At 39.7% G+C, this 27968-nt stretch overlaps 1 protein-coding gene across 2 annotated transcripts in view; it reads left to right on the top strand.

Annotated features, from left to right (window-relative positions):
- DMXL2 (Dmx like 2) overlaps positions 1 to 27968 on the top strand; it is a 111182-nt gene that overhangs the window by 40657 nt on the left and 42557 nt on the right. For both annotated transcript variants that reach the window (XM_075006470.1, XM_075006469.1), the window contains exons 11-23: positions 3891 to 4168; positions 4358 to 5054; positions 8647 to 8768; positions 11765 to 11854; positions 13299 to 13416; positions 15709 to 15828; positions 18016 to 18243; positions 18852 to 20534; positions 20879 to 20989; positions 23110 to 23279; positions 25004 to 25101; positions 25273 to 25438; positions 25996 to 26260. In XM_075006470.1, coding sequence (XP_074862571.1) covers positions 3891 to 4168; positions 4358 to 5054; positions 8647 to 8768; positions 11765 to 11854; positions 13299 to 13416; positions 15709 to 15828; positions 18016 to 18243; positions 18852 to 20534; positions 20879 to 20989; positions 23110 to 23279; positions 25004 to 25101; positions 25273 to 25438; positions 25996 to 26260 — 4146 coding nt within the window. The remainder of the gene's footprint in view (positions 1 to 3890; positions 4169 to 4357; positions 5055 to 8646; positions 8769 to 11764; positions 11855 to 13298; positions 13417 to 15708; positions 15829 to 18015; positions 18244 to 18851; positions 20535 to 20878; positions 20990 to 23109; positions 23280 to 25003; positions 25102 to 25272; positions 25439 to 25995; positions 26261 to 27968) is intronic.

Genomic DNA, 27968 nt, shown 5'->3' with positions numbered 1-27968 from the left:
AGTTCTCAAATTCTTGTTATTAAATGACCAATAAAATAGCAGCTGTATGGGTACTGGCTGCTGCCAAATAGCACTCCTATGTTGAGTGTGGTATTTCCATTTCCACTACCCCTTTTTGTGAGAGATGTAGTGGAAACCTTGAAATAGCTGCTCACTTTGAACTTCAGTGCCATTTGGATGGCACTGAAGTTCAAAATAAGTTAACATTGCATAAATTGTGTAAATTATTTCAAGTTAGAGAGACAGTGTAGCTGAAGCCGCAGGTGTTTGTCTATCCTACTCTTAATCTTCAGTGATGAAGATTCCATAGCCTTCCTCGGCAATTTTTTCCAATGTGTAACCACCCTTACAGGAAGATTTTCCTAATGTTTAACATGTATCATCCATACTGCAGTTTAAGCCATTGCTTCATCAGAGATGAAAGAGAATATATTTTCTCCTTCCTCCTTATAACAACTTTTTCGGTTCTTAAAAGCTGTTAGCATGTCCCCTCTCCGTCATCTGTTTTCCAGAACAAACCACCCAATCCTTCCAGTCTTTCCTCAGAGGTTATGTTTTCTACACCTTTAGAATGTTATAGCAAGACAGGCTGACAATGTATAACAAGACAGGCTTTAAACTGCAAAACTCCAAGGCACGAGGGAACAAGTTACATGAAGGATAAGGTGAAAAGACACAATCGAAGCAGAATTGGCTATGGGAAGTAGCTAAGACTGCAGGAGGAAACCAGCAGATGTGGAAGGCTGTGGTGAATGCCCTGTCTTCTACATGGGAGAATGTTTGAGACTCAAAAAAATTAAAGCTGCCATAGCTTTAGCCATTTCCACACTACTACTTAAGATTGATCTGCTCAGGGCTGATCTTCCATGGTTTTATTTCGCACATGCGCGAAGCATCACTTTCTGGGATCAACATTGACTCCAGAACACCTCACAAGCAGGGAGGATTAAGGAAGGTGAACAGGAGAAATGCTCCTGTCTACCTTCTTCCGTGAGGACAGCCCTAGCAGTCGACCACTGATGAGAAGATTTTAGCTACGCAGTTGGCATAGCTAAAATTATGTATCAGCAATCTCCTATGTCTATCCTAGACATAGCCTAAATGATATCCCTGCTCCAGGTCTGTTAACACTAGCGTTACAACATGTTTTATGCCCACTGAGGTGGGACTTTCATAAATTCTCAGGTAGGATTTTTCTTATTTTGGATGTCTAAGGCTGCGTCTACAGTAGCCCCCTTCTTCAAAGGGGGCATGGTAGTCAGCCAGATTGGAGAATACTACCAAAGTGCTGCAATGAATATGCAGCACTTCGTTAGGCTAATTCTCCCCTTGGCGACTTCAAAGCACCGGCACGCTGTGTAGTTGCAAGTACTTCAAAGGGCCTTTTCTCCCAAAATTCTTGGGGAGTAAAGGCACTTTGAAGTAGTGCAGGTACTTCGAAGTGCCCACAGCTACACAGCATGCTGGCACTTTGACACTTCAAAGTTGCTGAGGGGAGAATTAGCCTAGTGAAGTGCTGCATATTCATCGCAGCACTTCATTAGTATTCTCCGATCAGGCTGATTACCATGGGCAAGTGTAGACATAACCTAAATTTCTGTTGGAGTTAATGGAAATATTTTTATTGGATGGGGAAATATTGTGAAATTGATTCTGACATTTACCAATTAAATTAAAGTCTAAACTTATGTTTTTCATCACTATTCTAAATGAATGACAGCTGTACTGTGCATCTTAGAGACATAATAAGAATTTGTGTTTTTCCAGGGGCACTGTGAATTAAGGCAGAAGCCAGTGTTTGTTTGGTTAGCATCTTTAGTACAGTTATCTGGTGCTCTTTCCATATATTTAAAATTAACAAAAAAACAAAAAAAACTTTTATTTTTAGCTTTGCAAGCTAAAGGGTGTGGGGATATCACCTGGAACATTGCGAAACCAAAAATCTTAATTGCACAATCCAAGAAAAGCCTAGCACAATTTATAAAACCCAGCTCCTTAAACACAAAGGAATATGTACAGGTTGAACCTTTTCTAATCCAGGACTCTTTCATCTGGTGACATCTGTAATCCTTTCCTATAGACTATCAAAACAAAAAGCAGTCGAGTAGCACTTTAAAGACTAGCAAAAAGTTTATTAGGTGAGCTTTCGTGGGACAGACCCACTTCTTCAGACCCCTGAATCAGACCATCCAGGGACTCTGACAGATTAAGCAAAATAATGGATCCTGTTAAACATGTAAAAGGTTCTTCTAGACAACAGCTTAGAAATGCAGCAACATGTACATTCCATGACCCACCATGGTCTGAAGTGGGTCTGTCCCACGAAAGCTCACCTAATAAACTTTTTTGCTTGTCTTGAAAATGCTACTTGACTGCTTTTTGTTTTGACAGCGTATAGACTAGCACAGCTTCCTCTCTGTTACTTTCCTATAGATGACTTCCTAACCTGAGAAAGATTCTCACCAGCAATCACAGCCTACACCACAATATACGAATCCTGGAACTTTTCCTTGCAACAAACCCTGCTGCCAACTTTGTCCACGTATTTATTCTGGGGATACCATCACTGGACCTAATCATGTTAGTTACAAGATCAAAGGCACATTCTTGTACAATTCCACCAACATTATATATGTTATTGTGCCAACAATGCCCTGATACTATGTACATTGGACAGACTGGGCAAAACCTTCGCCAGAGAGTAAATGGACACAGAGTGGATATCAACACACATAAGCCTGTCAGTGAACACTTCAATGGAGTGGGCCATTTTGCTAAAGACCTGAGAATCTCTGTCCTGCATCACAGAGAATTTACTAGATTAGAGCATGAGGCTTCTCAATTAGAGTATATATTCAAATTCAAAACACTAACCCGTGGTATGAACAGAGACATCAATTACCTCACACATTACAAAGGCTGCTTCCCTTTCTTTGATGCTCGTAATTATCTCAGACAGGACAGTTAACATTCCCCCCACTTCTCACTCCCTTCCTTCTATCCTATTTGTTTTGACATTTTTATTGTGTTTTTTTCTCTTTTTGGTCCTCTGTACTTATTTATGTCAGTCTGTATTGGAAATGAAATTGATCTGAAGAAGTGGATCTGTCCCACAAAAGTTCATCACCAGAATAAATCATTTTGTTAGTCTTTAAAGTGCTACATTTCTGCTGTTTGGCATGATTTTAGTTAGCCAGACAACCACTTATGGGTGTGTCCAAGTTCCCCGTGGTCCCATAAAGTTTGTGTACAGCTACCAGTTGTGACTTTGTTATTCAACTGTAATTTATCCCTAAATGTCTTCTAAGAGCCCAGCAAGCAGTGTAATTGCTGGTAATGCTGTTAGACAACATTGACCTCCCGTGGTCTGGTAAATTCTCGAATCCAGCACTGGATTCCAAGGGTGCCGGATCAGAGAGGTTCAACTTGTAGTAAAGAACATCGCAATTCCCACAGAATGCACACAATATCTTTTTCATGTCAACTATAAAATAGAGCACATTTCATCTTATCTGAAAGGGTCTTATTAATTTACAACTAGTGTTAAGGTGGTTGGTTGGGGTAAAAAAGAATTTGTGCATAATTAATCAGCTTACTTAGGCAATTTTAAATTTATTTGATTTCTTTTGTTTAGTGTGCATGTTTTGTTGAGTGTTTTTCATTAGTGCCTAGGAAACTGTCCGGAACCATGAGCCTGTTGTTCTAGGCATTGTACACACAAAGAACTAAAAGACAGTTTATACCCCCAAAAGCCTTACAGTCTGATAAGTTTTGGTATTTAACACCTTAACTGATGGTTTAAAGTTAGGGATTTTGTTTTGGTTATAAATTATGGGAAGGAAATTTCTGCTGTAGTATAAAACAATGTATATGTTTCTTACATGTTTCAGAACTATCTGTAGATAGAGAATCTGAGACGGGAACAGGTACAGGCTCTTCAGAACATGAAGATGCAGAACGAGAGGGGAGCCCCAAAACATCTCCATCAGCCAGCCCACGTATGCCACTTCCTACAGTTTTGTTAGATCGGAAAATTGAAATGCTTCTTACTGAATGGAACATGAATCCAGACATGCTTTTTACTATCCACCCCATCGATGGTACCTTTTTAGTGTGGCATGTGAAATATTTGGATGAGTACAATCCAGGAATCTTTAGACAAGTTCAGGTACAGTACTGGAGAACTTAATTGTTTCTTATTTTAGCAGACATTTACAGTATGCTTGTTACTGAAACTTTTTAAATGAATTTTATTTGTGAAACAGCAGTTTTGCTGTTGTAGATTACATTTATCATTTATTATGGGCTTGTGTTTAAAATGTTATTCTTTCATTTTCTGCTCCTCCCCTTTTTTTAGGTTTCATTTTCTTCACGGATTCCTGTTGCATTTCCGTCAGGAGATGCAAGCTCCCTCAGTAAAAACATCATGATGTATGCTTGCACTACCTCTACAAAAGATGTCAGTAGCACTTTACATCACAAGACAAGTAGCATTCCAGATAGCACTCAAGGAATTAATGGACCAGGCTCTTCCAATGGTAGCCCAAATGTGAATATAATTGCACCTATTGTAATGATGGTTTCCAAACATGTAGATGGATCCCTAAACCAGTGGGCAGTTACGTTTGCTGATAAATCTGCTTTTACCACTGTGCTTACTGTATCACATAAATTTAGGTACTGTGGCCACCGATTTCATCTCAATGACTTGGCTTGTCATTCTGTTTTACCTTTGTTATTAACATCTTCTCATCATAATGCTCTGTTAACCCCTGAATCAGACCATTCATGGGACTCTGACAGATTAAGCAAAATAATGGATCCTGTTAAACATGTAAAAGGTTCTTCTAGACAACAGCTTAGAAATGCCGCAACATGTACATTCCATGACCCAAATGCAATCTATAGTGAGCTGATTCTGTGGCGTGTAGATCCCATCGGACCTTTATCATACACTGGAGGAGTATCTGAATTGGCTCGAATTAATTCTCTTCATACTTCTGCCTTCTCTAATGTGGCCTGGCTTCCAACTCTTATTCCCAGCTATTGTCTTGGTAAGTGTGTTGTCCATTTTATATATCCATTAAATGTAATCTGTTTGAACCAAATATTTATAGTATATTTTAATAGCGTATCCTAATTATTTCATTATACTAGACATTATCTGTTTCATGATATAATTTCATTATCCTTCTTGTTTTGTTTTCAAAAAACTCCCATTGCTTTAAACACATCATTACATTGAAATGAGTTTTTCAGATTCTGGTTCATTATTTGACTTGTACCAGAACAGGAAACTTAAAATGTTGTATGGGTACCAGTATATTGTTAGAACGGTTGAAGTAGTATCTCCCACTCTCCTTTGGGGAAAAAAAGAAAAATTTATTGTGAAATAATTCAAAACTTTTTTGGAATGAATTCATGAAAGAGATGGGACCTGCCCTGTTTCAGTTTCTGGGAACTTCCTTACTAGTACAGACTTCAGCTAACCTATTATAGAAAAATATAACCTTAACTTTTTTGATGTAAGAACATAGTTGCAAAATTGATTGATAGTATACTGCAGCAATTGATTTTGTTTTAAATAATAATTTTTAGAATATGCAGTCTGGGTAAAATTCTGCATAATTCAAGGCACAGCTAAGGTAAAATGTAGATAATTTCACATTATGGTTAGAATAGCAAAAAAATTGTAAGCTACCACAAATGTTTTGTTCTTTTGCTTTGATCTGGTTGCATTTCCAAGAGAACGAGATCAAAGGAAAATAATGCACTGTAAACATGCACGAGTTTCTCACAAAGAATTTGTTAGATTTGATCAACTTCTGAGTATTAACAGTTCATTAGTTTGCTTTGCTCTAGCCCTCTGAAATGGGACTAGATCAAGGCAAACTAATAAACTAGTAATGTATAGTGACATGGTCCAAAATGTGTGCGACATCTATAGCATAATCTTATCCTTTTATATAAGATATATTTAAACTGAGACTTAAAACTGCGCAGCCCTTCCATAAGTTAATGTCCTCCACATTATAGTTTCATATATTACTGGCTACAGGAAACTCTTTTATATCCAACAGCCCCAGGACTGGGATGTTGCCAGACATTCAGATATTCTGGATGATAGGTATGCCTTGCAATGCATAACGCTAAAGAAAAACAAGATTAGATATTAAGAAACAAACAAAAATGTATGCAGAGTACTTTATTTACCAGCAACAGTAGTACTCTACACTGTAAACGTATACTGTGTGTGCTGTATTTATTTGTATTTACTTTCACTATACTGTACTTACAGAAAAGGTAAATAACATTAACTTATGGTTAAAATGCTGATTATTTTAGAGTTCCAGATAATAGAATGCTGGATATGAAAGAGTTTACTATATCCTGCTCCTTTTTCTGTTTTAAAGAAGTGTGTTTCTAAAGCTGAATAAGTTTTAATAATGGGATTCATTGGCTTCTGAATGAAGTTTTGGAGGGGCAGAGCACTCATGTGGCTGGGGAAATATTATTGTAGGTCACACTATGCTATGACACTATAGCTGGGGGCTCAATAAGCAGCTGGGGGCCAGATCCAGGTTAGTCCCTGGAGAGGGTTGCAAGACATTTTATTTAGCTGAGTGCCTGAAGGCATGGCTGCTTGCAGCTGCTATTGGCTGTGGTTCACCATTCATATCCACTGGGAGCAAGGGGAAATGATTGTCTATCCAGCCTCCACCACTTCTTACAGCCTCCATTAGTCATGAACAGTGAACTGCAGCCTAATGAGAGCTGTGAATAGTCATATCCCTGGACGCTGAGGTAAATAAAGTGGTTGGTGCCCACCGGGGGCTAACCCTGGCAAACCATGTCCATCCTGTGGTCCGCTTATTTCCCACCCTTTGACTAGAGAATTAGGTTTAATACATTTTTAGTTCTTGGAATTGATTAGAATTTTTATAATTACTACCAAGAAAATCCTCCATGTTAATATTTTTAAAATCTTTTCACTCATTTGATTTTTACCTTTCCAAATATCCAACAATTTTCCTATGACATATTCTTAGTCTTTGTGTACCAGACTAGGAAGCGTCATCTGCATAGTAAATGTACAGTATGTAACCGTAAAGAATTCAGCCTAACTTGAAAACACTAAGTTGGGGCACTAATTAAAGATATATTCTATTCCTTCATCACAATATTGATACGTGTAAGTGTATTTCTTAAAATTGTAAGTAAGGAATATTGCATCTTTTGGTAGCTGAGATTTATCTTCTCCTCTTCTCAGCTTCCCAGAATTTAAAAATGACCTGCAAAGAAAACAACAGCTTCCTCCATATTTTTTTCTTGGGGGCTCAAGAAGAAGGGGTTTCAAAAGTTCTAGTTAAAAAGATTTTAACAAAAACAATTAACCTGTCCTCAATTGTTTGATAATTTGATTAACTCTCTCTTCCTTGTCAAATTTAAATCTTCTGCACAGTCATAATTTCACTAAATTCCTCAGCCGTTTATGGCATTCTCCAACCAAAAAGGGCTGAGTCCTGACCTGATATTTCTAAAGTAGGAAGCTAATTAGCAAAAAAATTCAAAACCAAATCTATAGCATCGGACTTATTTTGTATGCAGAGAAGCAAAAAGGACATAAACCATTACAAGTCACTTGAATGCATATATTTGCACTGTATGGATAATAATGCCTCTTCACTTTTATTGCTACATTTAACAGTACGAGTTCATATTTTTCCATGTCATGGACATAGAGAAAGCATATTATTCCACTGGATATAACTCCTTTTTGTCTTTGCTCACTTGCAAAGATGTATTGATTGATAAATGTTCATTTATATGTTAGTTCTGCTCTTGGATATTGTGTCTATTTTGATTATTGGTTTATACAGGTTGAACCACTCTAGTCCAGCACCCTTGGCACATTACCGGTGCCAAATGAAAATTTGCCAGGCCATGAGCAGCATTACCACTACTTCCACTACTAACTGGGCTCTTAGAAGATAGTTAAGGGTAAATTAAAGCGAAATATAGCACAGAACACTGAGAGCCAGGACAGGTGGCTGTAAATAAATTTTTGGGACCATTTGAAGCTTTCTACGCTCATGATAAAACAATGAAAAGTACTGTGGCACTTTGGTACTCCCTTCTTTTCATGAGCCTGTATATTTGGACCTGCCTCTGGAATCTCTACTACATGCATCTGACCAAGTGGGTCTTTGCCCATGAAAGTTTATGCTCCAAAAAAAATCTGTTACTCTATAAGGTGCCACAGGACTTCTTCTTGTTTTTGTGGATACAGACTAACATGGCTACCCCTCTGATACTCATAAGTGGTCGTCAGGCTAACTGGAATCATGCCAGACCACGGCTATTGCTGGACAAGAACATGCTGGACTAGAGAGAGTCAACCTGTATAACTAAAGTTTATAAAATGTAAATTAAGAAAAGAGATGGCTTCAAGATTACACTATTGTATTTAATTTAAACATTTGCGTGAGACTTACTAATGTTTCAATTAGTCCGTTAATGAAATATAGTTTCATGCAATCAAATAAATTGTAACTGGCTACATAATGCCACAGCACCCAAGATTTAAGTGGAAAAGTTGTATAACCTGTTTATATTCTAAAATTTATATTTGATGTTTTGATTAAGGTACATACTGCAATTCTGCTAGTGCTTGCTTTGTAGCATCTGATGGGAAAAACCTGAGGCTATATCAAGCAGTGGTAGATGCCAGAAAACTTCTAGATGAATTGTCTGACCCTGAATCTTCTGTGAGTTTACAGAGTTTACTTGAAAGACTTTTACGTATGAGTTTTGTTCCAAAAGCTTCACTGTACTCATAGCTGCCAAATTTTATGCAACTCCATGTGACATGTCAGTTTTTACTTGTTTGCCTATTTCAAAAGATTTGCATGTGTTCATAACCATTGGTTTTGAAAACACTGGATATACTTTTAGTCAATGGCTTGAAACTAGATTTTTTTCTACTAGGTTCTCCAAGCCGTAGCATCTGTGCCTAAAGAGGGAGGTGAAGGCATGAGACAAGCCAGAAGTAGCTTGGTGGGCTCCTGGGGAAATGAACTGTCAGAGGAGAGCAGCATGGGATTGTTGGGCAGGACAGAGCCTGAAAGGGAGAAGAGGGAATGCCAAGAGTTACCATTGGCTGTCACTGCTTTCCCTTCCCTTCCAGTTCCTGACCCATCCTGCACTTCCACTGGTGTCTGTCATCCCCCATTCTGTCCCCTTGTTAGCTCCTGTGCTCTTAGCTCCTGCTCCTCCTTAGCTACCTCTATTAGTCCTGTCCCTACCTCCTTTTTTTCCCCAGTAGCACCTCTTCCCTTCACCCAGCAGTTCCTCTTTTCTCCCCAGCTTTCTTCTCAATAGTTCTTGATTCCCCACTAGCCCTATGACACCCAATACCAGGCATTGACACTGCTACAGCATCCACTGCCTTCTTTCTGAAGTACACCAGGTGGCTGGGAATGATAAAGAGAGGGTGCTTTGCTGTCATCCTACAGAAAGCACTGTCCTTCCTAGAGTGCTACTGGATGTGTAATATTGTGACCTTGTCTGTGGAATGCAGAAGGGGTATCCTTCATGCTTGAACAGTTTTATTGAAATTCTACATAGCATGGACACCTTTGTCAATTGAATTGGCAGGCAATTGGGGGTGGGAGGTGTGAAGGAAGGTGACGTTATATTTAAACTCCCAGAATAAAATCATTTCCCCAAAAATCATCTCCCCAAAAGCAGAAAATCTTTAAAAACTGTGCAGTGGTTCTCCCCATAGATGAGCTAGTATGGACGCTTGGTGCCATGTTGCATACCAATTACTGCGGTTCACCCCATGATCAGTGTCCATGCTAACATGCCTACTTTATTGGCCTTATATAAAACCATGGCACGTTCACATCTTGAATACTATATACAGATGTGGTCTCCTCAGCTCAAAAAAATATATTGCCGTTAGGAAAGGTTCAGAAAAGGGTGACTAAAATTATTAGGGGTTTGGAACGGGCCCTGATGAAGGTAGATTAAAGAGACTAGGACTTTTCATCTTAGAAAAGAGAAGACTAAGAGGGGACAAGACAGAAGTATTTAAAATAATGAGTGGTGTGGAGAAAGTGAACAAGAAAGAATTATTTACTTGTTCCCATAATATCAGAACTAGAGGACACCAAATGAAATTAATGGACAGCAGGTTTAAAACAAATATAAAAACACAGTCAACCTGTGGAACTCCTTGCCAGAGGTGGCTGTGAAGGCTAGGACTATGACAGGGTTTAAAAAAAGACCTAGGTAAATGCATGGAGGTTAGGTCCATTAATGGCTATTGGCAGGATGGGTAAGGAATGGTATCCCTAGCCTCGTTTTGTCAGAAGCTGGAGATGGATAGCAGGAGAGAGATCACTTGACTGTTATCTGTTTGGTCCACTCCCTCTGGGGTACCTGGCATTGGCCACTGTCGGCAGACAGGGTACTGGGCTAGATAGACCTTTGGTCTGACCCAGTACAGCTGTTCTTATGTTCTTATTTTCAGAATTTTTAGCCTAAGTATCAAGGAAGTGGATTAGTAAAATCCAACCCTTCGACTTGCGAACCATCCAGGATTATCCTGGAGTCTCCAAGATTTAAAAGGTGTCATAACAGGAGATCTCCAGGAACATAAACATCAATTCTACCACCACATGTAGGATTCACTGCATCTCTCACCCAACATAATCTTACCATCTACATGTTTCATTGCTAGCTCTGGGTTGCTACTGCTGCATCAACGTACCTACCCCGACTTCTCATTTTTCTACAGCAACATTGAACTCTTCTGTAGGCCGGGCTCCAAGATGTTCTGGTTTTGGGTTCATCTCCCAACAAATGTACATCTTCATCTCAAACTGAGTCGCACCCCCTCACTTTAATACCTTAAACAGGCTTTACCATATCCTGCTTGTAAGACCCTCCATTCAGCTTCAGTATCTTTTTTCTACTACACAGACTACTCACCAACACAATTTTTGTGATACATGTCTTGACTTCATATCTGTACTTGCTTTCAGAGGTATAAGATAAGTTAGATCTGAAAACAGTCAACCCGGCAGCCTATGAGCCACCATTCACAGCGTTTTCTTCTCTTTACATACCTTTGGTGTAGGTCCCTCCTTTCCATCTACCCAAGTTAGGGTTGTATGTAGAACATGATAATTTATCAAAAACAGGCCTTGCAGTAGATAACTTTTCAGCACACTGACAAAATCTGAAGTTAAGCAAGACTGCAGTAATGGTTTGGACAGCATGGTGTCAAAAACATGACAACTCATTATAAAAATTAGCATAGCGAAAGAAGAAATCATTGACTAATGTGCACTAAGTATCAATAAAAATTGACATGCTCAGCAGTGTTAAGGCATACACATGTGTATATCTAGAACCACAACAATGTAAATTTCATGCTTATTGCTGCATTGTTCATAAATATCATAATGAAACTGGTAAGAAAAGCATAACTATACCAACAAGGAAAGTTAGAAGCAGTGCGTTTTTTGTGCCAGGACTTGCCAGTACTGGCACCTCTGCAACCCCAGCTGTGGGATTGGCTGGGGGTGGGGGTGAAGAGCCAGCTGAGTACCGACTCCTATTTTTTTTTTAAACAAAAAGGGCACTGATTAGGAGCATCCAAGTACTGTACATGATTATATTTTCAGCTAATTGCATCTACTGCTGTTTGAATTAATAATGTACTAATCATTACCTCTTTTTGTTTTTGTTTCAGAAACTCATTGGGGAAGTGTTTAACATTGTGAGCCAACAATCTACTGCTCGACCAGGATGCATTATCGAACTTGATGCAATAACTAACCAAGTAAATAACTGCCTGGCCATTAATGGTGTCATATAAAAGTGTTTAATGCTTTTTTCTGATGAGGAACTTAATCCACTGAAAAGATTTTTAAAATTTTTTCCAAACAATGCTAATTAACAGGTAAAACAAAGGACCTTTCCCTGGAGATCACTTTATTTCTGTTTCCACATGATTAAATTATTTTGTGAGAAGTTCTTCTTTTAACCATAACATATTACCATAAGTTACCACATTTCCAGGGAAAGTTAAAGGTACACTACATTTTTCATGCATGTTGATTAGGTGGCTACAGTGTTTTATGTAGTGCTGAAATAGCTTATTTCAAAATTAAAGTAATGCTTCAGTGTAATGTTAGAAATATTCTAAACTTTTTAAATAACCAAAAGCATATTTCCTTGACACCTATAAAAATCGAGAAGGATTTTCTATTACTAGTACTGTATTTTTTTAAGAATAATACCTTTTAAAGATAATTTACTTATGTTCCAGCTGCCAATCCCTAAAGAGACTAATCATTTAAATGATTTTTTCCCCTTATCTGAGTAATTAAACAAAGGGAATCTGTTGTTATAGGGAACTTGTGACAGAATTTCAAGGAATTAACCTGGGCTATTTGGGTTTCACTATTACCCATTAATGACTGTTTACTAATTTAGCAGCAATTGAACACTTAACCATTCAACACTCTCTGGTTAATGGGAATTGTGTATCTAAATTATTCTTTTTGCCATGATTACACTAACTTCTGTGCTCCTTACAGCACTGTCCATCCAGTAAAAACAGATGTATTTCACCAGTTCCCAATGAGATATACAGCATAATGAATGAAGCATTTTGGCACGCTTTACTAAGATTCCAAATCTTCATAGCATTTTAGTAACATTGACATTATATCACAGATCTGTAGCTTTAGTTGTTTTGTGGCGGGAAGGGGAGGTATTTGAAAATATTCTCTTACTCACCAATGGTCTTCCTCCAATAGTGGTGGTATTGCAGAAAGTTCTGTTGCTGGTTGGAGAGCATAGCATTAGATTTATATAGATAGAGGAAAATCCCTGACAATGTGTCGACTACATTTGGAAGCTATCTTCCCAAGGAAGACAGAGCTAGAAATTTAACTTTTAAGTTTGGGTTTTCTTAAAAAAGGTCTCCACTGGTCAGTTGACATCCACTAAAAATTTGCAAAACATCACTCAAAGGGTCATTATGGTATTTCTAATTTGCATATTAACTTTCATAAATGGTAATTTGTGTTGGAGAATTTGTCTAGCACTGTAGATCTCAGAGATTATTTGTTTTACACATCTGTTTAGTATATCAATATCCTGACATAAACAAATGGCAGTAGGTAACCCTCATCTATAACAATTATGTTACACTAGGATTGAATGATGTGTTGCATAGCTATTTTGAAATTGTAACTACTGTTGAACAATGTTTCCAGTGTGGCTCAAATACACAGTTGCTTCATGTCTTTCAAGAAGATTTCATTTTGGGATACAAACCACATAAGGAAGACGTGGAAGGGAAGGAAACAGAAATATTTTTCAAACCATCACAAGGTACAGTGTAAAAATAACAAGCAATATGAAGCAGGTTTCTAAAATGTTCAACCAATGCCTATGAGTTTTCAGTGTTCTTTATGAAGAGTTTTCTTTTTAAATAAAACATCTTTAAGCTGCAGTAGAATATAAGTAGTATATATTTAAACTATTATTTATACTATAGCAATATTAAATGTAGTCTACTTGGCACAAAGTAGAACCATTTCCAATTTTCATTATAAGTTGTACACTTCTGTTTGTTCAATTCTTTATGAAAAATAGAGTAGGTTCTGATATCACATGTGAACTTATCTGTAGAATAAGTAGAGTTCATTTTGTATTTAATTTGTAAAGTGGAATGGTGAAAAGCTTAAGAATTAACAATAATTAGTTCTTGCCCATAGAATGCTTGTTTCTGACTTGCCAGTTGTTTCAGTAAAACATGACTGAAGAGTTGGCTAGAAAACAAAAGAGGGAGGTAGAGAGGGAATAGAATGTAAGGGCCAGCAGAGCATGTTCCAAGGGAAAAACCTAAAAATGACAGTTACTGGTTATGTTTTGAGATGCAAACAGATCATGCCATGTCCTTGCTTGAAGATACAGGAAAAGTAAAACAAGTACAATATTGAAATATATTTAAAATTCCTTTTGGGCATTCAGTACCTAACAGTAGTCTCAGTAATAAACAATTCTTTATCATCTCTGTAATGTACAAAACAAAAAGCTGAGAGGAATTGACTGAAATTTTAAAATTTATAGCCTCTTTTGTTAGTAGAGATGGCATAGATTGGGGTGGGCAATAGTTTTTGTAGAGGGGCTACTCCATGATTTTTTTTAACTGATCGTGGACGAGCTCTGGACCCTCCAGAAGGGGCAGAGCCTCAGGCAGAAGGCGTGGGGTTGGAACTAAAGAGAGAGACAAGAAAAGTGTGTGAACATATAAGAAACACTGTGTGAGAGACAGACTTTGTAACGCAGATCGATGACGTGCTGTAATGTCTATGTGACGGTGATTATGAACCCTGAGCTCAAAGTCTGGCTGGAGGAGGGCCTGTCAGGGATCACAGCCAACCTGAAACCCTGGTTAGAGGGAATATGACAGACACCAATGGTAGGAGAGAAACTTAGGAGCCTGGGTTGGTGCTGGGATGGTTTGAAACTGGAGCTAACCTGCAAAGGCAGCAGCTACTAGCTGACCCCAGTCAGCCTGCAGATTCTGTTATTTTGCTGTATTCTATTGGATTTTGGGTTTTGAGGCACTGCAGAATGTTGGAGTTCTGTTACCTGGCCTGGCTGGAGACTAAAACAGGCCACAAAAGGCCTTGGGGAAGATGAGGTACAACTATTGCAATGCCACAGTCACTAGGGGCCTGGTGCAGATGCTGCTTTGCCACAAGAACACAAAAATAAAAGTGCAAGAAAATTTATATTGCAGCGCATTAATTTCTTCAGTAAAAGTATCTCCTGCAGTCGGACTTTTTAATCATTCTAGTTGAATGGTTAAGCATATCTGATATAAATAACTCAAATCAGTATGATATACCCTTGACATCAGTGTCTTTCTGGAAGCCCCACTGAAGTTAATAGGAATTTTGCTATTGACTTCAATGGTTCAGGGTTTTGCACAATATTTCAGAAATGTCAGGGTCATTATATTGAACAGATCTTTGCCTTGTTCTGTTCCCTTTGTGCCATGCCGGTAGCACAGATGAAGCAGAAGCCATGTGAAAGTACTTCTAGAGATTCACCTGGTGCTCAACAGTGGCATATCCAGCTCCTATGTCACTAACCACGAGGCAGAAGCAGTAAGAATGGATGCAATGGATCCTGCTCCTCCTTTCTCCAGCTAGTGTATAGACATTGGGTGTACATAACCTGCAGGTGCAAGTTCAAATAACCCCCAGGCTGCCGTAACATGTGATAGCATGAGGCTTGTGCAGAAACGCAGAAGACCCTTTGGGCAGAACTGATGATCTCTTGTTCATCACTTCCCACTCCTCTTCCAACTCAAGTGACCTCAGCCTTAATGTTTTTCAGTAATCTTCAATATTGTCATCTTGATACATATTTCAGATTAAGAAGAATGAATTTCTTACACAGAATGTGGGTAGAATATTTAATCTTGCTAAAAACCACTCTTTTGTTCAATGTATCTATATGTAGTTTGATAAGAAAACAACATTTTGGAAAATTAAAAAACAGACCCTCCCACTATATAATTATTTAGGTATCAGAGGTTTTCACAAAGATCATGTTTATTATTTACTGAACCATTTAATGTCGTAATTATGTGTTTGGTTTAAACAACAGGGTATCGTCCACCATCATTCTCAGAAAAGTTCTATCTTGTAGTAATTGAAAAAGATAGCAATGGCTGCTCAGTTCTTCATATGTGGCATCTTCATCTAAAATCAGTGCAGGCATGTTTAGGTAAGTGATTGTATTTTTTCAGAGATGAACGTGTATTTACCTGAAACATTGCACAAGTAAATTTCAAGCTAGGAAGTTTTTTTTTTTAAAAAACAAAAAAGGATTTCCTCATAAGTCAGGAAGACCTCTGTAAACAAGTGAGTCTCATCCAAACAACCAGTTCAGTAATACTACATTTTTAGATTTTTACTTTAAATACTGGAAGCCATTTAAGTAACATTATTGCAAGTTATCATTTACACAGCATCTGCAGTTTTTACACACACACACACACACACACACACACACACACACACACACACACACACACACACACACACACACACACACAGAGAGAGAGAGAGAGAGAGACAGATATAGGTTGAATCTCTCTAATCCAGAACTCTCATGTCTGGCAACATCCGTAATCCAGCATGGTTTTAATTAACTGGGATGACCACTTACTGTGGGTTTGGCCAAGTTTCCCACAGTATCATAAAGGTTGTTTACAGCCATGAGTCCTGACTTTCAGTGTGCTTTGCTGTTATTTAGCTGTAATTTACCCCTAAAGGTCTTAACAACAATAATTGGAGATACACGTCTCCTAGAACTGGAAGGGACCGCAAGAGGTCATCTAGTCCAGTCCCCTGCCCTCTTGGCAGGACCAAGTACCATCCCTGACATCTATTTGCCCCAATCCCTTGATAGCCTTCTCAAGGATTGAACTCACAACCCTGGGTTCAGCAGACCAATGCTCAAAAAAGGGGGCCATCCCTCCCCCTAAGAACCCAACAGTAACAGAGAGGTAGCCATGTTAGTCTGTACTCCAGCAAAACAAAACAGCAGAAATGTAGTACTTGAAAGACTAACAAAATGATTTATTTGGTGAGGAGCTTTCATGGGACAGACCTGCTTCATCACATTTGTCCCATGAAAGCTCCTCACCAAATAAATCATTTTTGTTAGTCTTTAAAGTTCTACACTTCTACTGGTTTTTTTGTTTGTTAGTTTTTTCTAAGAGCTCAGTAAGTAATGGAAGTGATGGTAATGTGCTACACATTATTGACTTTCCAGCGTCTGGCAAATTCTCTCATCTGGCACCGGTCAGGTCCTGAGAGTGCTGGATTAGAGAGGTTCAACCTGTATTTTTATTATGTACAAAACAATTGTACTTACACAGCTCAATTTCAGTTATATTGTAGTGTTGGTCAGTCGGCTAAATTCTGCTGCAAATAAAGCACTAGAAATCTTAGACTAACTTGTAAAATCAATGGAAAAGTTTGATGCATCTGAATGATAGATGCTTACTAAAGTTTTAGGAAAATCAAATCTCTGTGCCAGTCATAAAATAGCATTTTTCTTCAAACATGTTATAGCTTAAAATGTAAGTGTTTGAGGAAGTTGTGATCATGTGAAAACAATGACTTTTTGGGGCAGGTCTACACCATAGGATAAAGTCAACCTAATTTATGCAACTGTTGCTATGTGCATACTGTAGCTGGAGTCAGTGGCTGTGTCTATACATGCCACTTCTTCCAGAAGCAGCATGGTAATGAGCTATCTGGAAGATGCTAATGAGGTGTGGATGTAAATTTCCCACGCCTCATTAACATATGGGCATGTGATTCGGAGTCCGGAAAAAGCTCTTCTGGACACCAAAATACATGTGCAGACGCGTGGCCTGCGGGGATTTTCTGGAAGGAAATTCTCCTTCCAGAAACCCCTTGTTCCTGAAAATTTTGCAAGGATTTGCATGAGCTTCTTCCGGACTCCAATCACATTGCCTGGTTAGCATCTTCCAGAGGGGTCATTACCATGCTGCTTCTGAAAGAAGTGGCACATGTAGACACAGCCAGTATGCCTTAGGCCAAGCAACCATGGGGTCTTCACTGCAGGGGATTGACGGAAGAAACTCTCATCTACTTCCTTTACAATTCTCATTCCAGTGGGGTAACGGAATTGACAAGAGAGCAATAGGTAATCAATTTAGTGACTCCAGCACCCGGATTGCTGCAGCACCAACTCCGGGTTAGTGTAGACAAAGCCCTATAATCTAAACCGTTTCCAAATAGAGTAAGAGCAACCAAGAAGTATATAATGTGTCTGTTCTATATACAGTCTGAAGAAAATAATTCTTTATCTATAGGCTATCTAAACATTGATTGTACATATGATTATTTATAATATATTTATAATGCTCCTTTCAAGCAAGAAAACCTGAAGTTACTTCATCAGAGAATCAACTTTGTGTACCTGAACAAACGACTGTGGAGTCTTCTCCAGATACCTCACCTGGCACAATTCCTATGCCACGTTCTTCATCAATTGCTAATCTTCAGACTGCCAGTAAACTCATTCTGAGTTCTAGACTTGTGTATAGCCATCCACTAGATCTTCCAACTGGTGTAGAAGTAATAAGAGCAACCCCTTCAGCAGGTAAAATAATATTGTTCTATGCAGTGTACCAAGTTTTGACAACAAATTAACTTCTAGTTAGTAGTACTGTATTGGGCAACCTCATTCTGCTGAGCATCTGGTTTTGTCCTTTGGGGATATGCAGTGTGCTGAATTTGAGGTGAAGCTGCACTCTAGGTCTCCTAACTTCAGTAGATTACAAAGAGTGGCAGTTGACTTTTTCAAAACACCATAAATTTGTGTGGCCTTTTTAAGGCTGATTTGCAGAACTGTCTGATAATGTTGGATTAGTCAATAGGTCAAATTTCCAGTTTATCCATATATTGCCCAGCTCCTCCCCAGGACCATTAGAACATTCCCTGGGATCTTCAGAATGTTTGAATAGTAAATCCTGAGTGTATGTCTGAAAGAATGAGGACAGCACTGTCTAGTGGTCTAGCATAATCTCCAAGGCCCATAATTGATTTAGCATCATTTCATCCCATAATTAACCAGGAAAACACCAGTAACGTGAAAGCCTGTCCTGATATTCCTAATCTGAACCACGGCAAATAGTAATGCATGTACTTTAGTCGTGCATCGATTGTATTTTGTATTACTAATAGTGAATTGTGTGTGATCTTACTTAGGTCACCTGAGCTCATCATCAATATACCCAGTCTGCCTTGCGCCTTATTTGGTGGTAACAGCCTGTTCAGACAACAAAGTGCGGTTCTGGAGATGCACTGCAGAGATGGATCGAAGTAGTGGAAATGAAGTGAGGGAGACGTATCATTGGAGAAGATGGCCTTTAATGAATGATGAAGGGGAAGACAATAGCAGTACTGTACGCGTAGTAGGAAGGCCAGTTGCTGTTAGCTGTTCTTACACGGGACGTCTTGCTGTGGCATACAAACAACCTGTGCAGCATAATGGTTTTGTTTCCAAAGAATTTTCTATGCATGTTTGTATATTTGAATGTGAGTCTACAGGAGGATCAGAATGGGTTTTGGAACAGACTATTCATCTGGATGATTTAGTTAAGGTTGGCAGTGTACTTGATTCCAGGGTCAGTGTAGATAGTAATTTATTTGTATACAGTAAATCAGATATATTTTTAAACAAGGACAAATACCTTATGCCCAATATCAAGCATTTGGTACATTTGGACTGGGTATCAAAAGAAGATGGCTCACATATTCTTACAGTTGGGGTGGGTGCGAATATATTTATGTATGGACGACTTTCAGGAATTGTGACCGAGCAAACAAGCAGTAAGGATGGAGTAGCTATTATTACTTTACCACTAGGTGGTAGCATAAAACAAGGTATAAAGTCCAAATGGGTATTGCTGAGATCTATTGACTTGGTGTCCTCTGTAGATGGCACTCCTTCATTGCCAGTTTCTCTCTCTTGGGTACGAGATGGCATACTGGTCGTGGGAATGGATTGTGAAATGCATGTGTACGCACAGTGGAAACATGCTGTCAAATTTGGTGATGGTGAGAGTGATGTTTTTACAGCTGAAGACTCAGCTACTCAAGATCCACTTAAAACAAGTTTGCTAGCAAAGAAGACCAGTGTAGTTGATGGAGCAGGTGTTGTCGATGATGTCTTTGGCACTCCAATGGTAATTCAAGATGGAGGCCTTTTTGAAGCTGCTCATGTCCTTTCCCCTACTCTTCCACAGTATCACCCAACCCAGCTACTAGAATTGATGGACTTAGGGAAAGTTCGCCGAGCTAAAGCCATTCTATCCCATTTAGTTAAATGCATTGCAGGAGAAGTTGCAATAGTTAGAGATGCAGAAGCTGGGGAAGGTGGTGGACCTAAACGCCATCTTTCACGCACCATTAGTGTAAGTGGTAGTACCGCAAAGGACACAATCACTGCTGGAAAAGATGGCACTCGAGACTATACTGAAATTGATTCTATTCCACCACTGCCATTATATGCATTGCTTGCTGCAGATCAAGATACCACGTACAAAATTTCTGAAGAAACTGCTAACATACCTCAGGGGTCTGAAGATCATACGAAAAGAAAAACAGAGGATCAGTATTCAAATTTATTCCAGATTCAGCCTGTTACAACTGATGACTTTATTGATTTTGAGGCAGAAAAAAGAGAAAGTAAATCCAAAGTAATTAACCTCTCTCAATATGGCCCATCTTATTTTGGCCAAGAACATGCTAGTGTGCTTTCAAGTCATTTAATGCACTCAAGTTTACCAGGTCTCACTCGTTTGGAGCAGATGTTCCTTGTTGCTTTGGCAGACACTGTTGCTACAACAAGCACTGAACTTGATGAGAACAGAGATAAGACTTATTCAGGTTAGTAGTGAGTGAATTCAGATTAATATTTATGTACTTGAACTGTTAAAAATAGAATTTTGCATAATGATTAATCATAGTGTTTAGGTGAACTTGGTACCCATGAAAGGTGTTGTATTGACAGAAATGGTATCTAAAGATTGATTCAGATAAGATACAGCTGGAGCAATGTTAAGCTCGGCTTTCCCCATTAGCTCTTGCTCAATGTGCCTCAGTCATGATCTATTCATAAGTGGAGGGATGGAGTCATTCTCCCCACCCCACCTGCTAACTTATGAAAATATCAGTGGGGTGTAAATTGTGGGTGTTTGCAAGAACTTTTTTTTTTTTTTTGAACCTTGCAGGCAGAGACACATTAGATGAATGTGGGTTGCGGTATTTATTGGCTATGCGCTTGCATACATGCCTTCTGACATCACTCCCACCTTTATACCGAGTTCAGCTCCTTCACCAAGGTAAGCTTTGCAATGTTTTGTGTTCCCAGGAGCAGACAGAAGACATTTCAGCATTATCTTCACTATTTTTATTATCCTCTTCAGGATTTTTTCTTATGAGTAGTGTTTTCTTAACTCATGATCTTGCAAAGACTTATACCTGTACTTACCTTCATCCACTCTGAATACTTCATAACTTCTTTGATACAGTCTATGATGAGGGTAATGAAAGGGAGAGTAATAGAAAAGTCATGATTTGGAAAGTGTGGTAAAAAGATAATGGCACGTCAGTTTGAAGTTTTGGTATTTGCCCCAATAAAATTAGGATTTTTTTTTAAATTTCCTTTGCAAAAGAAATAAAAATAAGTGTGTTAATTTTTCCAAATAAGTGTCTGTTAATTTTACCTTGTAATTTCCATCCCAGCCATCTGCTTCCTGGTTTAAGCAGGGGCTGCATGTTCCTTTCTGAAATCTGAGCTAGGAGAACTGTGAGCACCTGAGGAGCAGACAGACAGGTTCCCAGCCTCTGAAGGAATTGAGAGAGCAAGCTATTTTCCTTTGCCTCTGCCTCTCGTAGAATTCTAGAGAGCACTAAGGTTGCTGTGTTTACCACCAAATCCTCTTTGCAGTTAGAAGCAAGAGCAGGGAGGAATGCTGTTTGATACACAGTTTGCCACCTTAATCATTCCAAGAGCTTTGAGAAGTGGATCATGCAATCTCTTATTTTTCCCCAAGGTCCTTTTGTTTTGTTGTTGCATAGCACATTTTCCTTCCTGGCTTTTTGGTCCCATCACTGAAACGTGTGCTCACTTCTCTCTTCAGACTTGGTAGTGACATTAAGAAAATGTAGGAAGTGGAGTCAGTGATTGAAGGAGCTGCTACTGGGGAAGAGTAAGCAGAAGGAAAGAGTGTAGGCCTTTAGGGTTAACAGACGCTATTCTTTTTGACTCTTGAAGCGGTAAACATGTCTTCCTCCTTGTAGTGCACCTATCCTCGTAGCTGCTTGTATACTTTGCAGTTCACAGACAACAGCCTTCAGAGTCTGTCCATTTCAGTTGCTGCCCAAATTAGTGCCTTAGGGGGTTGAGGAGGAGAGGCAGGAAAAAATGCTGTATCTCTGGTGAGTTACCAGTAGAGCTGAGTTCACTACCTATTTTGCTATCTGGGCGTTGTTTTGCAACTGTGCATCTGACTAGCATCCTTCAAACCCTTGCTGCAATCAGAAATTTCAGGCAAAGCCTGGAAAATAAGGATTGGGTTGTGAATTAAATGCTTTAAAGAAAAAGAATGAGAAGTCCTGTGGCACTTTACAGACTAACAGTTTTTTGGAGCATAAGCTTCCATGGGCAAAGACCCACTTTGTCAAATACATGCGTCTGACAAAGTGGGTCTTTGCCCATGAAAGTTTATGCTCCAAAAAACTGTTTGTAAAGTGCCATAGATACAGACTACCATTGGGAGGTACTTGTTAGACTCTTTTATGGATTTATTGATATAAATGCATAGTCTACAATCACTAAGTTTACTTACATAATGTAATTTTGTACATACAGCAGTTTGTGCTCAGAGCAGGACATGTTGTACCTGGAGAGTGCATCACCATTAGTAACTTGGTCAGCACCACTCCCATGAGCATCAGTCATTTCAGGAGGGTGGAGGGGGGACAGCAGACGTGCTCACCCGTACACTCCTTGCTTTTCTTCCAGTTCCTCTGACTATCAGGGAGTGAGGGGCTGTGTGCTTGCCTCTCACTTCTGGTTGGTGAGGGGAGAGGACAGAGGAATAATTCACTCAAGCCATGTACTGTCCCCTCACCCCTGGTAGGATAATAGAAAGAAGAGCAATCAGTGTCCCAGTATGCATGGCTTCTCCACCCTCCCAGAACGGTGCCCTTGACCAGTCCTTCTGCTGGGAACGACCCATCTAAAAGCACCTCTTTCCTAGACTGGAAGTCCTACGTTTAGTTTGCTTAGTTGCGTGTGTGATTTGAGAGCTAACGCATGTATATATTTTAAAAAAGAAAAAAGTTGCCCTAGAGCAAACGCTTTATCATAAGTTAAAATCTAAAATCAAAATTAATCACTCATTTATTTACTAACACACTTATTTTCTGATGGTAATTGTCCCATGTCCCTATTTAGGTGTATCTACCTGCCATTTTGCCTGGGCTTTTCATTCTGAAGCTGAGGAAGAGCTGATCAACATGATTCCTGCTATCCAGAGAGGAGATCCTCAGTGGTCAGAACTAAGAGCAATGGGTATAGGTTGGTGGGTCAGGAATATTAACACACTCCGAAGATGCATTGAGAAGGTAATTTGAATCACTTATGTGAAAACTTTATACTGCATTTCGTATAGCTTAAGAAATAAGTTACAGCAAGATATGCTTTAGATATACCATTCAATCCATGGCCGTGTCTACACTAGCCCCAAACTTCCAAATGGCCACGCAAATGGCCATTTCGAAGTTTACTAATGAAGCGCTGAAATGCATATTCAGTGCCTCATTAGCATGCAGGCGGCCGCAGCACTTCGAAATTGACGCAGCTCACTGCCACGCAGCTCATCCCGACGGGGCTCCTTTTCGAAAGGACCCCGCCTACTTCGAAGTCCCCTTATTCCCATGAGCAGGTGGGAATAAGGGGACTTTGAAGTAAATGGGGTCCTTTCAAAAAGGAGCCCCATCGGGGCGAGCCACGTCAATTTCGAAGTGCTGCGGCCACCCGCATGCTAATGAGGCGCTGAATATGTATTTGAGCGCTTCATTAGTAAACTTCGAAATGGCCATTTGTGTGGCCATTTTGAAGTTTGGGGCTAGTGTGGACATGGCCCACATGTTATATCACTTGCCTATAACTTAAAAGGTACATTGAAAAAGTACTTTTAGATTAACAATGAGTGAAAAAGTTGCTCATCTTCTCTTTAAGAAATACATTTTTCTTAATCTTAAATCTGTTAAACGGAATTTTTCATTTCAGACAAATGGAAAGGCTCACATTGACTTCAGTTGGATCAGAATTTATCTCACTGAATCTCTCATCTTTGTGCCTGATCCTAGAATTAGATCCATACACAGACCCTTGGGTCTAAATGAAAACCCACAACATTATAAAATTCTTATTTTAAATGAAACATTGAGCAGGTAATCTTGTGAGTAAATGGTTGTGAATTGTAGTGGAGCACAAATGGAGCATAATATCATAGAACCATGGAAGTCTAGCATTAAAAGGGACCTCATAACAGTATAGTCTACGTGGCGAGGTGAAATAAACCTTATCAGCTTCACGGGATGAAATATTTTTATATGCTGCTGTGCAACTTCAGATTTTACATTTTTAAATATATACATGTTGAACCTCTCTAATCCAGAACACTCTTCCGGCAAACTCCATAATCTGGCATGATTTTAGTTAGCTGGATGGTCACTAATCATGGGTGTGGCTAAGTTTCCCATGGTCCCCAAAGTTAGTTTATAGCCACCAGTCCTGGCTCTCAGTGTTCTGTTGTTTAGCTGTAATTCACCCCATATGTCTTCTGAGAGCCCAGTAAGCAGTGAAGTGTTGGTAATACTGTTGGACAATATGATCACTTGTCATACGGCAAATTCTCTCTTCTGGCACTGGTCAGATCCCGAGGGTTGTGGATTCGAAAGGTTCAACCTGTATTATGCTTTTAGATCTGCAGGGATGGCTGCTTACAGCAGCCAATGGCCTCGTTTCACTGTTCCTGGCCAGTGGGAGCTGTATGGAGTTGCAGGAGCCAGGCTATCGCTTCCCACAGCTCTCACTGGCTGGGAATGAAGAAATGTGAACACAGAGCTGTGAGCAGCTGTGCCTGCGGACAGTCAGGTAAACAAAACATTTGGCGGACTGCCAGTGGCTCATCCTGATGAACCACGTCTGGCCCATGGATGAGATGTTCCCCACCGTGGCTTTATAGGAACACACAAGAAAGCCATGCTGTCATTCCCTCCAGAGATTATGTATATATATATTTTTGCAATAATTGTGGTTGCTTTCTAATGTACTACTGCAGGTTGCAAAAGCCTCATTTCAGAGGAATAATGATGCATTGGATGCTGCAATTTTTTACCTTGCGATGAAGAAAAAAGCAGTGGTGTGGGGTCTGTTCAGGTGAGTTCCATTAAATTTGAGTTTAGAAATAAGAATAAAACCAATAGTGCAAAGAAGAGCCCTTTCAGATTAGAAATTCATGTCAAGTGATTTTGGATCAGAATATTAAAAGATATTGAGTTATAACTAAGTATTGTTGGGATTTTTGTTTTTTGTTTTTTTTAAACACAGGTCTCAGCATGATGAAAAGATGACCACATTTTTCAGCCACAATTTCAGTGAAGATAGGTGGCGCAAAGCAGCTTTGAAAAATGCTTTTGCTTTATTGGGAAAACAACGCTTTGAACAGTCTGCTGCTTTTTTCTTACTAGCTGGTTCCCTGAAAGATGCTATAGAAGTATGTAAAGTACTGTGGAATTTCTGAACTGAACTTGAGAATTAATGTTCACCACAGTGTGTTTTAGTCATTTCACAAAAGTTGTAGCAAGAGAAAGTTGTACAGTTGAGCAATGAAAATGAAAGTCAGGGTTATACAGTCTTAATGTTGTGTCTGAATGTGAGTTTACATATTACAAGAGTCTGTATTTCATCATCTGAAATATAATATGGTTCAGTACAAAAATATCCAAAAAACTAATATGTGGAATTAAGGTTCTGCTTTAAGCCTGAAAGAAAAAAAGTGTTATATGCTAGTATTTATCCTTTGATACCTTAGCATATAAACCAGAATGTTAAAAAAAATCTTTAAAAAAAAAAAAATCACACGCCTGACCAGAAGCGGGGAAAAAGAATTTGGATACAGGTTTTTGACCTCCAAATCTGTTCTTACTTTTAAACTTTTACATGATGGTAAAATTACTCTTTATTCTAAATAAAGATGGTTATTTCATTCTTTCTTTATGAGAGCTAGGCTTCCCTAATTCAGCAGCTTGCTTTTCACACTTTGTGCCACAGGTGTGTCTTGAAAAAATGGAAGATATTCAGCTGGCCATGGTTATTGCTCGTTTATATGAATCAGAATTTGAGACCTCCCTCACCTATACATCCATTCTTTATGAAAAGATTTTGGGTTGCCAGAAAGATGGAACTGGCTTCAAATGTACTAAACTGCATCCTGATCCCTTCCTGCGAAGTCTTGCCTATTGGATAATGAAAGACTATACTAGAGCACTTGATACTTTATTGGAACAAGCACCTAGGGAAGATGATGAAAATCCAGGTAGGGAAGATATTAGTGTTGTCATTTTCATTAGCAATAAGAGTTTTAGTTCCTTACATAATTAAATATAATGATTAAGAATTTAAAAGTAAAAACAGATCCTTAACTATTGTTGCTGCCTTTTACATATTTAAAGAACCTGTTACTGGAGTTGTAATTCATTAATACTATAGTTCTCTGAAACCTTCACAAAGCATTTCAAGAAGCTAATATCTTTTAAACATTGAACTTATATGAAAGGTGCAATAGTTCCCTTGTGCTATTACAATAACTACTATTAATGGCTACTCAATGTTTACAAATGTGCTTGCTGCAGTTCATGGGTGAGTGGTACCTGTGATTTCTGTCTCCCTGTGGGTACTTCCTTTTAAGTGATAGGCCTACACCTATACTTTTCAGAACAGAATCCCGAGATTGACCCAAATTTTGACTGCAGTCCATTTCCCCAACCTCGTATTGAGCATTTGAGCATCATTATATTGGATCACTGCAGGACTGAGCCCTTAGGTCAGAGGTGGAGAACTTTCTTCCTATCGGGGCAACTGCGCCTCAGAAAGAAAGCAGCTGTAGACGGTGTTCCCTGTAAGCTGTGTGCTTGTGCGGCCCCACTCAGGATAAATTCAAACTTCTCCCAGCTGAATAGCAGAGCTCCCACAGCTGGGATTTTCATGTCTGTTGGTGGTGGACGTTCACACATGCCTCAGTGTACAGAAGAAAAATATTCTGCATATGGATGGAAAAAAAAATCCTCATATGGATGTAAAAGATTAGAGGGAATATTGATTGAGGGCTACACACAGCCCCACAGGCTGGGGATGGGAGGGGACTCTGGGCTTCCATTAGGCTCAAGTGTAGAGCTAAAAAGGAGGGGTTCAGTATACGGAAGGGGTCTCCAGGCTGGACCAAAGGGTCAGGATGTGGGAGGGAGTGAGGAGCCTGACTGGTGGTACAGGCTCTGGGGTGGGAATGGGGATAAATGGCTTGGGGTGGTGGTGCAGGGTGCTCTGGTTTGGGGCCAAGGAGTTTGGCGTTGGCTCAGTGTAGGGGCTGAGCTGTGAGGTCCGGGCAGAAGTTTAGGTATGGAAGGAAGTAAAGGGTCAGAATCGGAGGGGGTTTGGTCTGTGGGGTGGGGCAACAGATTTGTGGGTTGGGGTGCAGGAGGGGGCTTAAGGTCTGGGCTCTGGGAGGGAGTTTCAGTATGAGGGGGGCTCAGTGCTAGGATAGAACACTGGTGTATGGGCACTTACATAAGGCAGCTCCGCATCATGGGTGCATCAGGGCCAAGGCAGGCCTCAGGAGTGTACTAGCTACTTCCAAGGGTGGTTCCTGCAGAGAGGCAGTGGCTCTGCATGCTGCCTTTCCTGAAGGCACTGCCCCCGCAGCTCCTATTGGCTTCAGTTCCTGGCCAGTGGGAGATGAGGGGGTGGCATCTGCAGGCCAGCACAGCATGCAGAGCTTCCCTGATTGCCTTGAGCCAGTGCTCACAGGTCCAGTCCAGCAGTGAAGTGGGGTGGGAAGGGAGGCTCAAGGCAATTAGCCCAAGACAGGGACTTGCTGCAGGCGGATGAAATGAAGCAAGGGTCAGACCTAACATGAAGGCCAGAGGTTCCTCACCCCTGCCTTAGGCCATGTCTCTGTGTATAGCCCTGCAACAGCACATCTGCAGGAATACAGCTGCAGTGCTGCAGCATGTCCAGTTAAGATGCTC

The sequence above is a fragment of the Carettochelys insculpta genome, chromosome 12 (genome assembly GCF_033958435.1).
Source record: "Carettochelys insculpta isolate YL-2023 chromosome 12, ASM3395843v1, whole genome shotgun sequence".
Classification (NCBI taxonomy): Eukaryota; Metazoa; Chordata; order Testudines; family Carettochelyidae; genus Carettochelys; species Carettochelys insculpta.
Note: the sequence above shows the minus strand (reverse complement) of the source record. Positions and strands in the feature narration are given on the sequence as shown.